This window comes from Dermochelys coriacea, chromosome 9 (assembly GCF_009764565.3).
Source record: "Dermochelys coriacea isolate rDerCor1 chromosome 9, rDerCor1.pri.v4, whole genome shotgun sequence".
Classification (NCBI taxonomy): Eukaryota; Metazoa; Chordata; order Testudines; family Dermochelyidae; genus Dermochelys; species Dermochelys coriacea.
The window spans coordinates 82,911,542-82,928,707 of record NC_050076.1 but is presented as its reverse complement, the minus strand read 5'-3'; the positions used below and the strand labels follow the sequence as shown (position 1 = coordinate 82,928,707).

Genomic DNA, 17,166 nt, shown 5'->3' with positions numbered 1-17,166 from the left:
TCCACAATATATAAACAGACTAGAACTACGTTCACCTGAGTTTTCAGTTGTTTCACTCTATCAGTATCTGAAGCAAAATTATGTCCTACTCAAAGTTTTCTGAGTGATGGATTTTAGCAGCAAGGGTTCCCTGAGATAGCTGCAATGATTATAACATTTTGAAAACAGTCCTAGTTCCTGTGCAGGACAGCTAGCAGTCTGAAACAAGTTGAATGAGAATTGTCCTTTACAAAATTGACATTTCAAGGGGAGAAAAAAGATTACTCCTTTCACTTTCTCCTGTTCATTCTGAGACTATGACCTGCTGTATCTCAATGGGCTGTAATCCATTTATCACATGTGGTAGTGGGAATAGAGAGTTAGACATCTCAGCTGGGCTGACTGAACCTGAGTCACTCTGAACTGAGCCTCCACTGCCATCAAACTGAGAGATTTTCTTCTTGATCATTTTCCTCTCCTTGGCTCGGCGATTCTGAAACCAGATTTTCACCTGAAATGTTATAAACAGGGTATGTTTAATTCTGATAAGTAGTTAGAGTAGTGTACAATAATATTAGCCACAGAAAAGGAAAAATTACCTTTAAGGAGTGAAAAAGCTATGTTTATTATGCAACCATATTATAGCTAATAGAAACTTTATTACTTTCTCATGTCTGCCCATGTTATAGATATTTTTGTGTTTTAATTAGAACTACAGCAACATAGGAATTACCTTATTGGAAAAGACCAGAGGTCCCTCTACTCCACTATTTTTTCTCTGACAGTGGCCAGTACTAAATGTTTCTGAGGAAGGTGCAATTATGGAATATGTCCATAAGAGAAGTTTCTTTCTATTCCATTAATTAGAGGTTGATTTATGTCCTGAAGCATGAGAGTTTACCTTCCACACTTAAACCCCCCCCCCCAAAAACTATTTAGCATAATGGTAGATGTTCACTTTTTTTAAATCTTGCTTTGCTCTTGACTTCAATGATATCTAGTGACAGTAAGTTCCACAGACTAATGATGCATATAAAAAGATTTCACTTTTATCAGTTTTAAATCTGCTGCCTTTTCAATTTAATTGTGTATCACCACAAGGTCTACCTTCACCATATCATTTATCATCTTGTATACCTCTCTTATGTCCCCACTGATTCATTTCAGAGCTTCCTGTGTTTTTGCTACATTCCTTTAGATAGGTGACCAGAGCTGAACGTTGTATTGCATGTGAGCATGTAACATTTATATAATGGCATTATAATAATTTCAGTATTTTCCATGGCATTCCTTATGCATTCTACCATTTCTCTTCCTTTATAGATATTGATGATAATAACAACAACAACTCGTATAATATTTTTCATTGGTAGAACTCAAAACACTTTACAATGGAGGTCATTTACATTATCACCATTATATATACAAGTGGAGAAACTGAATCAAAGTGATAAGCAGCATTTAGATATGTATGTGATGTGTGTTTTAGAAATGCTGATAGATGATTACAAATTTTGTCAAAATTTTACTAGCAATAAAATTAAAGTCCACATTAATAAAAAGCACAGTTTGCCATTCACAAACAGGGCTCCTTTATATAAGAGAAAAGTAACTGAACATAATAGAGAACTAATTGCTGGTTCTAGGCAGTGGCACTGATTACTTCAGAAATCCTCTTAAGGTAATGTAGGTAGGCTGGTTTACACTATGTATTCCTCAAAATCCAACACCTGGTTTTAAAATTGAACATCTATGCATCATTACCCCCCCCCCTTTTTTTTTCTTTAGTGATCTCATTCTACTCCATGTTGTCTCTTAGTCTGCATGTGGAGGAAGAGGAGGCAATTAAAGAAGGAGACTATTCAATAAAGAGCTGAACATGTTTACTCAGAAGAGAACTAAAAAGAAAAATCTCTAGATCTGCCCAGGAAGGGAAGAGGCACTCTGGTCACTAAAGTATTGGAGAGGTGATAGTTTTTTCAATATTACCAAATCCTGTCTCCTCCTCCTGACTTCAGCAGAACCTGTAAAGTTCTGTTGTGCAAGGAGGGGTGGGATTCTGGGACTCCTTACACTAGTTTATATCTCCCGCATACCATAGAGCTGTGCTCCACAGGTGCTGGATCCAATCTAGTGATTTCTGGGGGGAATTCCCCACCCTGAATACCTATAGATTTCCCCTAAACAGTGTCTATATACTTTGGCTCAATTGCAGGGAAACATCCATATTCAGGACAGCACTTAATCATGTGCTTAATGTTAGAGATAAATGTAAGTGTGTGCTAGAGTGATTTCCTGAATTAGGGCCCTGAGCTGTGCATAGGGATAAGAATTTGGTCCTAAAACTTCTGGTTTAAAGTAACCTGTGTGCTACCTGTGAAATGTAAAGCACTGGTGAAAAAACTGCTGACTATCCGGGGTATGTAAGACCCTCAGTCCAGACACTGAACTCACATAGATCAAAGGCAGATATGGCCCACAGAAAATAATATTAATAAATCAAAACCAAAAAATACATAGACATGTTTTATTGCTATTTGCATTCTCCCTTTTCATTCTGTCTGCTGATAGCTGAACTGAGCGTGATGCTGTAGATCTCTTCTGGGTCACCATTTTGTTGCGACTGCAAGAATGAAGCAAAATGGAGAATGCCATAGTTATAACGGACAGAACTAAAACAATGCTATATTATGTTAAACTGGGTCTTTTTAAAATTCCAGCTGTGTACATGTGGTTAGCTGGTGTGTAGGCAAGAAGGAGTGCTTTTCCATGCCTGTGGTTTGAGGTTAATTCCTTATGGTTAGTTACTCAAACTTTGCCCACATAGTAACCAGAGAAAACACATATGACTCCAGGTTTTTATGTTAAATTGGCTGTTGTTTATTTGTATTTAGCATATTCTACAGCTCCTATAGCCATGGCAGCTACATTGCTGCAACCAATCAACTGTGTCTTGGTCCTATGTTACTTATAGAACATCAGCACTGAATTCATTGGCTTGTCATCTCTGATACTACCGTTAATAGGACCTGGCCTGTAAATATGAAATATATAGAAAATCTTGTATTTGCTCTGTTTACCTGTCTCTCAGATAGTCCCAGGTTTGCTGCAAGTTCAGATTTCCTCCTTATTGTAATGTATCTGTTGCAATGAAACTCCTTCTCTAATTCTAGTCTCTGGTGATCTGTGTAAACAACTCGGTACTTTTCCTTTGTTCTTGTTTTACCTGTTTAAGAAACGCATGTATTTTAATACTTTGACTATAGCATCTTCCATCTGAGGATCTCAAAGAACTTTATAGACATTAATGAATTCAGCCTCACATTACCCATATGGGATTATTTTCTCTGTTACAGATTTGGAAACTGAGGTGCAGAGATGTTAAGTGACTTACCCAGAGTCACACAGTGTGTCTATAGCATAGCTGTGAGCAGAATCCAGATCTCCGTATATCTATGCTTTAACTAATGCTTTCTTTCTATTCCATTATTGCTCTAGGGAGTCATTTCTTAATAATTTTCCCTAATTACTTTTTGTTACTAATACATGCCAAATAATCAGCAATCAAAATTATTTCTAAAAGTAAAATCCTATGCCACCTTTCTTCTGAGAGGATCCTAAAGCACTTAATACAAATTATGTGATGTAAATGTATAAATTGTTGATGTTTACTATCTTCTGCCCCAAAGGCTGCTGTATTTTACTGCCAGGTGAAGTGATGTCTGTGGTCTTTGTGTGTGCATATGCATACATATACATCACAGAAGTAACTTCCCCCAGCACTAAAATTCAGCTACCATCTGTTTTTTTTAGAAACATGCTCTAATTCCATGTCTGGTTGAGATGTACAACCAAGGTATCATAAGAAATAAATTTGGCCCTAAGACATTGGTTTCACATCTCTTTCAAACATAGAATTAAAGAAATGTTCTACTAAAAAACAGATAATAAATATGTTTTTTATCAATGACCTTGTTCAGTTCTAGGACACAAATACCAATTCAATAACATTTAATTAGAATTACCTGCAAAATAAAGGCCCAGGTTTGCAGCATACTGAATGCCTCTTGGGCTTGATATTATGGGTACAGAGTGCCTTCAATTGCTATTGGGAATTGAAGACACATGGTAAAATGCTGGACCAGGCCCTAACATTAGTGTACAAAAACGATTTCAATGTCACCCCATCCCAAAACAAAATCAGACAAAAGATGCTCATAAATATGCTGGATTAATATTATTACCATGACTATTACTTGGTGTTTGAAAGATAAGCTTTCATTTTCTGTTGGTAAGATTATCAGACGTTAATATAAAGAGGTTATTCTGTAACGTATTTGTTCTCTTTAGCACTTTCCAAAGTTGATTGGGAAGGGTGGTGTGTTTGGTGTGTGATTTTTTTTTTTTTTTTTTTTTTTGTAAAATCCTTCTGATCTTCCCAGGTTGTTTTTGATGTGAGGGTTTTCTGGGACAAACTGTAGGACAAAGACTCCTTTAAAGTGGTTCCCTAAACTCCATTGAGGTGTTAAGATGAAGCACACGCCACACAAAAGAGCTACAAGAAGATCTTATCAAGAACCTCTTTCACATTCAGAAACACAGCCAATTGGTTTGGAATTTACAAGCCCTAAACAAATGTCAGACTCTCTTTCATCTCAGGAAAAAAAGAAAGGGACAGAAATAGATGAAGGAATATTTCTTTTGCTCATGGCTTTTTAATTTGTAGACTACAGCACAGCTGATTTGTACCTGGTGGTTTATCTAAAGTTACACAATTTAGGGTGATTTCCTAAACCCAATATTACTTTAAATAGGAAATGTTTCTATCACTAAAAGTCACATTTATTGGTGATGTTAGTTTGTTGAATATTTCAATCCATATTTTGCTTTTCTTAGGATGGCTAAAGTCCTGGCTTTGAAATATTTGCCTTAAGTGATGGGTGTTCTGTTAACAATGGTCTAAATATTATGTTCCAATTACATTTTAAGCCATTAGTCTAACTTGTGAAAACAAGAGTTTCAACAGGGTTATTCTAACTTTTCCATAATCAGTAAATATAACCAAGATTCGAGGGGGTAGCATAGAAAGAACAGTTTATCCCATTCCACTTGGCCATAAAATTCACAGAGCATTTCTTCTGAAGACAATAAAGCTAGGAGAAGGCCTCTTTATTTGCTGTGAAAATCATCACCCTTTCCGGCAATATAACTGCTGAAGAAAAGAGGGAGAAGGAAGAGACAGGGCTGCATATCAAAGCAGAGAGAAGTGTTAAAAGGGTCTGTTGCCTTAATATGACAGATAGGCCTCAAAACCCAAGACAATGTAGCCCAGGGAAAAAATAGATGTCACAACTGGATTACAAAGTGAAATAAATTAGCATTAGAACTGGTACCTGGCCCTTTTCCTCATAGCTTCTTTCCTATTTCATTTTCCAACAGATTTTTATTGTGATGACATCTGAACTAATTGTACATCGTGATCTATCTAAACACACACACATCTATATAAAATGTGTGTAATATGTCGAAACAGAAAACGTGTCTGAGGCTTGTTCCTGCAAGCCATTCATGAATAATCTTTACTCTTAATAGTCCCACTGAACTCCATGCTGATATCTTTGTGAATGTGGTTTGCCAGATTGCTCCCCCTACAATTTCCACATGCACTTCTTCAGTGGTTTGAAATATATTCTCTGGATCTCTGTACAAATGTGCCTTCCTCCCTCCCTCCATTTCCCTTCCACCCGTAGCAGAATATGATACAAGAGAAGGAAATACTGAGTTTCATTTTATACCATTACTTGAATTGGTTTAAAAATAAATTGGATTTAAGGTCTGATCCTACACCATTAAAATCAACGGGGATTTTGTTTTTGACTCCAATGAAAACAGGATCAAATCTTGGGGAAATAGGGATGTGTTCCTTTCTGTTTGTGGCACCCTGTCTTGAAAAGCATCCAGCTTGAATCAATTTGCTTTATTTAAAAATTCTTGTTATATAATGTGTTTCTTATTTTTAAAAACCCAACATAATTGCACGGTAGCTTTTGAAGAATGGAATGTAACATTTTCTTTGAAAATACAGTTTTAGAGGACTATATAATATGTAATTATTTATACAAAAATATATTAATAATTAAATTTCAAAGAGTCCATTATATTGGAAAGTATCAAATCATAATTTTCTTTTTTTATTGTAGCATTTTTTCCTAAGAATAGGTTTGGTAAGTTATCACTTTTAATGGTTTTGCTTTGGATGCAACTGAATTTAAAATATATCCAGCAAAATGTAGTATTTTGCTACAATATGTACTGTACAAAATATATTGTCAAAATTTAATGCATTAAGTATGAGAAGAGACTTTGACATTATTTTTGTAATCCCTGCTGATATATTTAGCACTGCATTTAGGAAAGTTCCCGCATTTAATTTAATTTAATACATTTTGGCCCCAGTCATGCAAAGACTTACATGTGCTTAATAAAGTTGAGTTATATCAGACTACTCACAATGAGTAAAATTAAGTACATATGAAATCTTTGTAGGATCAGGGCCATATATTTTAGATATAGTTTCTTAACAATGAAATAGTCTTGGAAGAATAGTGATAGAAATCTTATTCCTAGAGTCATGTAAAACTAGACTGGACGGAGCTCTAGTTAATACATATGGGGGAGCAGTTCTACACTAGTAGAGGTGGATATGATGACCCAGCAGGTTTTTTCCATCTTTGATTTCTTTAATTCTATAGAAGATGGAATGTTTTAAGTTCTTCTTATTGCAAAATCTTCTAGAGAAAGCATTGAACAGTTAACCTATATGATTCCCATTTAATTTTATCTCCTTTGTGTTTAGGTTTTTTGTTTTTTTTTTAAATGTAGAGACTTTTTAGCAATTGTTAAAATTGCATTTACATTTGGACTATTACTAGGGACATGTGTGGGACTAATAACATTAACTACCTTTTACATTCAATATTTTCCCTTTTTTTAAAAAAAAAAAAAAATCAAGCTCGGTGGAATCTTGCTTGGACTATGTTATATATACATCTCACATGATGGAATTTATTTTTCAGAAGATTACGACATTTTTGGACCTGATCCTGTTAGGTTCTGAGTGAACTCAAATTATTGAAGTCAAATGGGAGAGTTGAAGTTGCTCAACACCTCAAAAGATTGGGCCCTGGGAAGCTAAAGCCCTGATCAGGCAAAAACTTACCTGCTTAACTGTCCCTTAAATTGAGTCTATTCACAGGCCTCAATTCAACAGTCCATTTCTGTTCACAAAGCATGTGTACTTTGCTGAATAAAGATGGCCTTAAGCATCTGCTTAAATGCTCGGCTGAATTGGGGCTTTAGTGCGTTAAATTAAGCCTGTGTATAAGTCTTTACAAGGTCTGGGCCTATTAATGGCTTCTGATGTTGGTAAACTTTTAAGTATTGTATGGAACTCGGCTTCTTGATATTTTGTATCTATTTCATTCCTTAAACATACTAGTTCAATTAGAATTCAATGGAGTTACATCAAGTTGCATGAATTTTGTCTCATTGCCCTTTAATTCAGTCACACCAATTCTTTTGAGTCCATCCAACTCTTACATCCGTTTTACATGAATGAACTCTTGATTTGCACAAGAGAATGTGAGGGGAAAACCAGGCCCTATTAATATGCCTGGTTTTGAGGAACAATGTACGTATGAACATATACAGGCTCCAAATGGACACTCTGTGGTATCTGAAGACTGGCTTAGGTTTATTTTTATTTTTTTAACAAAAATGCAATATAAAATAAACATGGACATTTTGGCTGAAAAACAATTGCAAAACTAATCTTGTTCTTGAGTGACTAGTAGCCATCTGTAACTGAATTTATGTATCCTGTAAGATTGTTCCAGTTGTAACTGCCCTTCTTTCCTTAGGCCATTTTCTTTGATGGTGTGTAACACACACTTACTATTTTTAACCTTAATAATAGATTTAGCAGCTGGCAGGCCTTGCTACACATAATCTACACCCAGCTGATCTACACAGAAAGGGTCTTCTGGCATGCAGCTTGTCACAAAATCGAGCACATCAAGCTCTGACAGTTTGAATAAGGGAGGTTTTTAAATGTCTAACTGTAACACATAACAAAATCTTGCTGAACAAGGAGATACTTTTAAAAACAACTAAAAAGAAAACCAAACCGAAATGAGAAGTTCTCCTTTCATTGGGATTTGTCATGTCTGCAAAAAAAAATGTATACAATCAATAAAATCATAATTAAGGCTGATCGCTTGCCAGGGAATGTATCTACTCAATTGATAAAGTGAAATAAAAAATATACTAACACCAGAAGAAAATGGCTTAATCATTATAGTTTGAGGGGCCTAAACTGAATTCTCTTTTAAAGAATTGTTGAAAGAATAAAGCCAAACTAAAGATGTCAAAACGTTTATTGCTCAATAGCTAGCAAGATAGTAACATAGTATTTTTGCAAATATGACTATTAAAAGTAAGTACATTTAACACTTTCTTATAAAAACTTAATAAATAGCTTTTCTTTTAGTTAAATAATTTTTGTTATGAATACTATTTTCTGCATGTACATTAATAATATTTTGTCTACAATACACTTTATCCAAAAGGATCTTAAAGTGCATTACAGACTATATGTGCAAAGATCATGTTATAGTTTGTGAAATGTAGCCAGATCTAAGGTAGAACTCAGCAGCCATTCCACACAAGCAACGTTAAAAAACATTTATAAGAGAAAAGTGAAACTAGTACAAATTTAGTTCAAATTGTGTTTATAAAGTGCTACATTAAATATAATGAGCAATCCAGCTACGTATGAGATCCAATTAAGACTATAAATGAGACTAGTGAAAGATAATAGAAAATGTTTTAGAGGGTTGAAAGTTCGCTTACCTGCAGTAGTAGATTGCGTTTTTCTCATCCATTCATAAGAGCCGTGCTTTTGACTGTTGGGAGAGATTTGCTCTGCATTAATTGTATCTACAGGAGGTAAAACTCCAGATCCAGCAGGATGCAGGGAATTGTAATCAGTAGAGCTGTAGGAGACCTGCCCTGGAGACGAGCTATTGATTTGTGCAGCAGTAACTATGCTGGAGGGTCCTGGGCCATAAGTATTCCAGTCTTCCCTTTGCATGCCATAGTGGGATCCCCAACCTCCTGAAGACTGTCCATGGTTGTCCATGTTTGGCACATGATGATATCCCATGTAATCTGAATAGGATGGAGTGGAGACAAAATTTTGCACGGGTAGGTTGTTGCACCTTACGGATCCTGGATACATGCTGGTTTCTTTATCCAAAAGATAACTTACGTACATGATGGTTGCAACTGGTGAAAGAACTTTAAGACATCCTGTTCATCAATGTTTTCTTTCACTCTTTTAAAAAAAAAATTGTATTCCTGATCTTAATAAATGATATTCTACTTGGAATCTTCTACCTCATCCTGTATTATCAACAACTGTTTTTACCAGGTGCTGGTAGTAATGGTTTACCAAGATCTTGTCTGACGTCAGGGTAACTGCCTGCCTCATAATTACATTTGCATTCAAATGAAGGGCTGACCATCCAGGCAACCCCACCTTGCTGCTAGTTCTAGTGCTTCCTTTTTCACAGATCTTTTATATATCCTATCCCCATTCCCACTCACCTAAAACAATTTCACCACAGCACAATGATGTTGAAATTGCTTGTGCTTCTAGAAAAAAAAATTGTTTTTTAAAATCTACTTGCAATTTACATGTTGCCAAAAAGATTTTTCCTCAGCTCTTTTAAAATGAGGACTTTTGTCTAAAGCATTTATTTATATAGTTTTAAGGGGGATAAAGTATACTGGTAAATATATTTATTAAATCTTTATATTCTGAACTTCACAAATTACTTGTTTATCTTGCAACTCTTTTTAAAGGGACACTACCCACTTGAATATTTTGTAACTGTCCAGTTTCAGAGAATTCCAATTTCTATAGACCAACCCTTTAAGTAGTATGGCTTGAATTTTTAAAATATAATTCTTTAAAAATGTGTTTTCATAGTGTTTTTTTCTTTCCTGGTGATATTTATTAGTCTTTTCAGCATGGGAGATGTTAATGCCCTAACCTTGCAATGAGCATGGCTAGACTTTTGCGCCCATATGGAGCCACATTGACTTCACTGGGGTTTAAAGGGATTTACCCATGTGGAGTCCACTGCTGGATCAGGAGCTAACTGACTAACTTTTCAAGTTTCAGAGTAGCAGCCGTGTTAGTCTGTATTCGCAAAAAGAAAAGGAGTACTTGTGGCACCTTAGAGACTAACAAATTTATTAGAGCATAAGCTTTCAGCTACAGCATCCGATGAAGTGAGCTGTAGCTCACGAAAGCTTATGCTCTAATAAATTTGTTAGTCTCTAAGGTGCCACAAATACTCCTTTTCTTTTAATTTTTCAAGGTAAGTAGTGCAACTGATCAGACACAGATGGTATCAAAAGCAACCGAATGAAATAAGTGGAGTAAAAAAAGAATTTCTCCAAATTCCTTTCAATTCTAGTCTTCTTGGGTGTTACTAACAGGAAATATACAATTCTGAGACAAATGTGATTTTTTGAAGTTTACATTTTCTTTTCAGGTGAAATTGGTGGGACACATCTTAATTGTCAGCTCTCTGAATTTGACTTCATACCTGTATGAAGAGCACCTAGCACACCCTGGATGCTATAAAAGTAAATAGTAGTAGTAATATTAAGAAAGGGAATTTTACAAATGTGTTGATAAGGCATTGTTGAGTGTTTGTTAAACGAAGGGGATAAACCATGTCTTACTAGTTGAAAATCACCATTGTATGTTTGTATATGTTCGATTTCTGTGCAGTGGATTCCATTTCACGTTTAGCTCAGATGCACGCCTAAATAATGAGCTATTTGTCGAGAGAGATGTTTGCAAAAGAGGTGCAAATTATAATGAGATCTTTTCCTTTTCAGAGGTGTGGCTTTTCATTCAGAACCCTTTGCACTTTGACACCATTCAGACTCACACATCCTTTCTAATTCCAGCAACCTACCTGTGTACCTAATGGGGGAAGGGGGAGGGAAGAAAAAAGGGTTATTTTTCCAACAAATGAAGGAAAAGGAGAATACAGTATTTAAAGGCTTTAGTGGAAAATGTATCCACTTCTTTATCAATGATTTTGTAATATTACATTTTTCTTTGCTTCTCAGGCCAGCAGAGAATACTGTGGAAAGCTGTGTCCTGGGAGGGGGTGGATGAAGATAGGGCCTTGTGTCACTAAAGCACCCCGTCTTCCTACTAAAGAGTGGCGATGATGGGGTGAGAAGGGAATCCTGTTCTCTTTAGCTGTAAAAAATATTACAACATAATCTCTCACTTTCAAGTACTATTTGCTGGTGATGGCTGGTGTTCAGTGGAGCATAGAAGGGATTTTCATGGATGTTTGTGAACATCTTTCAGATAAAACATTAAATGTTGATCAGACTGGAAATATGAGCAGACTGTAAATTTGCTCTATGCGTGAGCATTGTGCGAGATGTTACGTTGCTATACACTGCTACGTCTACCATGCTGTGCTTTCAACTTAGACAAATCCAAGTAGTTGCAATTAGGTGTGGATAAAATTTCAGCTCTGTCAACTCAATTAGCACCATGGCCATAGACTTCCAGTAAAAATGGGCTGTTTACAAAATTCAAGTCAAACATATTTTGCAAAGCCTGCTCCTCCTAAAAAAGGATTTTTCACACTCGTATATAAATCAATGGCATTTATTTTTATAGCATGAATTGTACCGACATATGATTTTTCATTCCTGGCCTTTTCCTTCTTAGTGGCTCTATTCTCCCTTTCCCACAATTTCACTATTAGCTAATCTTATATTTTTGTATCACAGAGCTTTACCCTTCTTTCTCTGTTCGTCTTTTATCTCTTGTTTTTGCTCCTCCTTTCCCTTTCTTGTTTTTGCCTGTTCTATTATCTGAATTTTCTTCAGATCTTTCAGTCCTCTCCAGAACATCTTCTTAATTAGATCAGGATATGCCCATGGCAGATTGCTGTACTGATTTGATATCAGGTTACAATAGCAGCTTTAGATAAGGCATTTTGCTTAAACAGATTTACATAAAGGATAAGATTTCTGGGTAGGACTGCAAATTTTTAGCATCCATACCAACATAAGATAACTAAACTGCCAACATACTATTGTTGTTCCACACACTGGTTCTTGTGTCTCCAACATTTCACGGCTAAGTGATGAGCATGCAGTAAAAATGAAACTAAAGACTCCGCCAACAAGCTAGTAGCTTGAAGCCATCTAAGTTTTAGAACTTGCTGTTAATCTTGATTGTATTGGTAGGAAATTAACAGGAACAGACAGAAACCCTCCAGGAGTCATGTCCTGGTCATGGGACAGTGAGGCAGCTACTTCGCTCAGTGGTATAGAGCGGACTGCTGGTTAGCTTGCTCTCTTTGTTAACTCAGTGTGTCCCTAGTGAGAATTATGGCTTACCAGCTCAGACCCAGCAAAGCACTTAAGCATGTGCTTAACTTTAACATGGAGGCTGAACTATTTGCTCACTTTTTGCATTGGACCTTTCTGGAAAAGAATGGATGCATCAGGTGATGAAACTTTGCATCGGGAATTTTTGCATGTAAACTCTTTGGAGAAAGATGATGGAAATCAGCATGTCAGCTGTCCATGGAGATTTCCTGAAGGTGGCCATTTTGAATTCTATATACTTCGTTTTTAACAACATTTTAAAAGAATGTTTCAAACTATCCATTAGTTGTGAGAGGAGAGAGTGAGAGTGTGAGTGTAAAGGCCATGATAACCCTCTGTGGCTTTTCCCCTGTGTGCCTCTTTATAATAATGAATAATTTTTGGTGCTGTCTTTTCCATTTCATAAATCAATGGCATATACATAATTCATGCAACCCAGAATGGATTTATATAAAGGGCAGGAGGGAGTGTTTCAGGACTAAAGGGGAGTCGCACCATTCTAGAGTGTGGATGCTTTAACGTACATCCTGGCAGCATGGGGTCCACCATGTAACTGAGTGAGTATAGGTCACTTTGGCAAAGGAGATTATTTAACCCTAGAATGGAACATGCATGATATGTCCTAAAGTTACCTCTCCATTTTTTGTGACATCCAGTAGGAAAGGAGTCTTCTTCACTGCAGAGTGCACAGGGAACTAATTGCACTCTTTAAATACTGGAGGAAAGGAGCTGGAATGCTTTTTGGTCATGATGCTTTGGTAACTACTTCTGCTGTCCCTGTTCTGCATTCATGTCATTGATGATGGTGTCAATGCATGTGCTTTCAAGCAATCAGGCACATATGACCATGTATCCAGATAGTAACAGCTATTTTCAGTACCTAGAAAATGGGACTACTTGTGATAGTCACTGTTTGGCCAGTCAAGACAAATGTGGCTTTAGCATTTCATTGTGAATTACAAATGTAGAGATTTCAGTTTGGAACAAGCCTGTACTGCATTAATATATTTGAAAATTGAATAAGGGTTCTAACTGGGACCAAGACTTCCGTCTCTATGCCCAGAGTAAATATATTTGCCCAAGGAAAAAACAGCTGGAATAGAAGGTGGCACATGCCTGAAATTCAACCATGTTTGTGCCTTATGCATTGGATAATGTCCAGTTTACTGCAGAGATTGCACAGCTTAATTTTTGAAAATCATTGAAGTTTGATGGTTTTGAATTTGCATGTCGTGCTCATTTGTACCAGATCTTCCTTGTTTAATATTATTTATGCTTCCTCTTGAGCAGTGAGAATTCAAGGTTGTATCAGTGAAATCATCTGAACTTGGATTTATACAGTTTTGGGTCCAATCACAATAAAGATGAAGAGCTTCAAAACCTTTGTGAAACAATCTGGTGTGTGATGATGATGATGCCTACATTGTGCTTTTCTTCAAGGCACTTTGCTAGCAACTAGTTCTTCATCACAATCATGTGGTGTTATCCACATTTTTACAGATGTGAGGAAAATGAGAGGCCATTAAGTCATCTGCCCAAAACCACAATGGAAGTTGGTGTCAGAGCTAAGATTAGCACCAGCAGTTCCTGATTTCTGGTTCTTACTCAGCCAACTGGATCAAACCACTTCTATTGCTGATTGGCTCTGCATTTATCTGTCTCTTTTTATTTCTAATTGTGCTGATCACATATAATGTAGGCAAATATACTTGACAAATTTCTTCATGAGAAATATTATTCCTTGTGCGTTTGTGGGCAATCCATGTTATAATGAACAAAAGCACACTTAAGATATTTAGTTGAATTGATTACCTATATGTTTTACAAAATGTTTATCGCTGGCATAACTAGAAGGTTAATGATCCCTAAAGTATTATCCCGGTTTATAGATACTGCATTTGGGGCAATAAATGTTAACCTTTGAACATTTGCTTCTGCAAATAAAATTCAGCCTCATTTTGTGTACTTAACAACCTCTGATTGGAAACACATAGCAACCTATAGCAAGCAAGCTTTCAGCAAACTGGAACAGAAATGAGGTAGGTCTTCAAAGTGATCACTTATCTTCCTCAATAACTCTTCTGCATGTAAACAAGATAAAACAGGCTGTTTTGCCAGATCCCTCATTCTTTGAATGGCATGTTTGTCTAGTTATAAAGAACCAAGCGATTGTGCTTGGGTATATTTTTCCTTTCATACAGAAGCTTTTGAGTTAGAGACTTGAATTTCTCGTCCTTTAATCCTGCAGTGGAATTTTAAAGCACTTCACAGAGATGTGAAGAAAGAGTAGGTAACTATGAACTTGATCCTGCAGGGCGTGGGGCACCTTTTTGCATGATGCTGAACACCTTCATTTTCTGTTAGTATCAATAATAGATGAAGGCAGTTAGGACCTTGCCTAAGTATCTGAGCACCTCATAGGGTTGGTCCCGAAGTTACTATATGGAGGCACAGTAGCAGATTCTTTTCCTTTACACAAATTTTCAGATTTAGAATTTCAAAATGTTTTGATCTCTATACTTTGTGTGTGCCCCCCCCTTTCTTTAGAAGTGTCCTCTTTTCTCTGTCTGTTGGAAATTAAGTGAGATCAAGCTTAAAATATAAAGAAGAAATACCATATACAGTGGAGTCTGTACACAGTGTATGTACAATTTTCCTTTAATTCAAAGTCGGATGGCGGCTGTTTGCAATTCTGATGGGCATATCTGGAAGATAATATGTCTTGATACGGTTGACATGGTTAGCAATGCAAATGATAAATCACTTTGGTAGCAAAATGCTGTAATCAAGAGCCTGCATCCAAAGCACATTGAAATCAGTGGGATTCTTTCCATTGACCTTAGTGAACTTTGGACTCTGTCTCAGTATGCCAGTATAGACTGATTAGAGTAACTTCATACTTATTTCTGTGGTAAGTGATAAATTCACTATTTTCAGGTATCAAATATTGGATATGAAATGCAAATCCAGATAATAAAATACATTACACGTAATTTTGTTAGCAGTATATGTGTCTTCATTCTGTGCCTCATTTGTGCCCAATTCTGACCATTATGGACCATGAACTTTTTCTCCATAATTCTCATAGACTTTAAGGTCAGAAAGGATCATCACGATCATCTAGTCTGACCTTCTGTACTTTGCAGGCCACGAAACCTCTCCTGTAATAGATCCCTAACCTCTGGGTGAATTACTGAACTCCTCAAATCATGATTTAAAGACTTCAGGTTACAGAGAATCCACCATTTATACTAGTTCAGTGGTTCTCAAACTTTAGAAGCCCCAGGAGCCCCACTTTGATTTAAAATTTTTCTTGGCTCCCCAAGACCCCCACTTAGCCCCAGGACATGCCCCCACTCCACCCCTTTCCATAAGGCTCCCCTCCCACTCCACCTCTCTTCACCCCCACTTCACCCCTGCCCCTCTTCTCTGCCTCTTTCCACCCCCTCCCCCGAGCATGCCCCGTCCATGCTCCTCCCCCTCCCTCCAAGCGCCTCCTGCATGCCGGGGAACGGGAGGCAGGGCTGGCGGCCCTGCACATGATTCTTCCCCCTCCCACAAGTGCGCCTTGTCCCTGCTCCTCTCCCTCCCTCCCAGAGCCTCCTGCACGCTGCTGAACAGCTGTTCCCTGGCATGCAGGAGGCACTGGGAGGGAGGGGCAGGAGTTGATCAGGGGGGCCCACGGATCCCCCCGGAGTATCTTGGGTCTGCGGACCCCAGTTTGAGAAACTCTGTACTAGTTTAAATCTGCAGGTAACCAATGTCCCCTGTAGTAGAGGAAAGCAGGGTCTGTGCCAATCTGCCTAGGGTCTTTGCCAATCTGACCCAGGGGGAAATTCCTTCCTGACCCCAAATTTAGCGATCAGTTAGACCCTGAGCATGTGTGCAAGACCCGCTAGCCAGACTCCTGGGAAAGAATTCTCTGTAGTAACTCAGAGCCTTCCCCGTCATGGCAGTAGGAGCTTCCAAACAATCTCTAGGTGTTGATACAGTGAATTTGTCACACAGATTGCCATGGTGAATGACTTCCTCTTTCTGCACTGTACCTCTCAGAACAGCAATAGCAGTGCAGATTTCCCTCAGGCAGCCTAGCCAATCTGCCTGAACCTTGATATGGAAGGGCCACCTCTAAGGCTGAATTTAGTCTCAACACCTTATGTGGCTACTGCCAACCAGGAAGGCAATTTTAGAGGGTTTTTAGAGGGCATTGTGATACAAACACATGCCCATTGGAGCTGGACTGGGACCTCTAACCTTAATTTACTTAGGCCATTGCACAACTGTGAGGTATTAAAAAAAACTTGGATCCTTAATGGTCTGAGCTGCACTAAAATTGGTTATTTAGATGTGACATTACAACCGCCTGAGCCAGCTTGTTTTCACCATAACCCCTCCACCTATATGATATATTTAAATTTTGTATCATAATTATATTAAATAACAGGCTGATGATGAAAATCCTTTCTGAATTATCATTTTCTGCAGTAGGTTTAAACCACATTGGAAACACTTATTGAAAAGTCACTTTATTTTAGAGTTCTTTATATACAAAGTAATTTTTCATTACCCACATTAGATCATCAAAATAATATTATGATATATAATTAAAAGGAAAACAAGAATGTACATATGCTTAGGCCAGGATTTGGGGTAAAATTTTCAAAAGTGCCTGTGTGACTTGGGAAT

At 37.2% G+C, this 17,166-nt stretch overlaps 1 protein-coding gene and 1 long non-coding RNA gene across 3 annotated transcripts in view; one reads left to right on the top strand and one right to left on the bottom strand.

Moving 5' to 3' along the window:
- Positions 1–17,166, top strand: part of LOC122455704 — a 70,977-nt gene that overhangs the window by 12,005 nt on the left and 41,806 nt on the right. For both annotated transcript variants that reach the window (XR_006274114.1, XR_006274113.1), the window contains 2 exons: positions 6,180–6,203; positions 10,602–10,695. This is a non-coding gene — a long non-coding RNA (uncharacterized LOC122455704). The remainder of the gene's footprint in view (positions 1–6,179; positions 6,204–10,601; positions 10,696–17,166) is intronic.
- Positions 274–9,643, bottom strand: LOC119861571 (homeobox protein CDX-4). The gene is made up of 4 exons (XM_038416846.2): positions 8,890–9,643; positions 7,077–7,082; positions 3,060–3,205; positions 274–490 (listed from the first exon to the last, which is right to left on the bottom strand). Exons 1-4 carry the CDS (start codon positions 9,311–9,313, stop codon positions 284–286), a joined length of 783 nt encoding a protein of 260 aa, XP_038272774.1. The 5' UTR covers positions 9,314–9,643; the 3' UTR covers positions 274–283.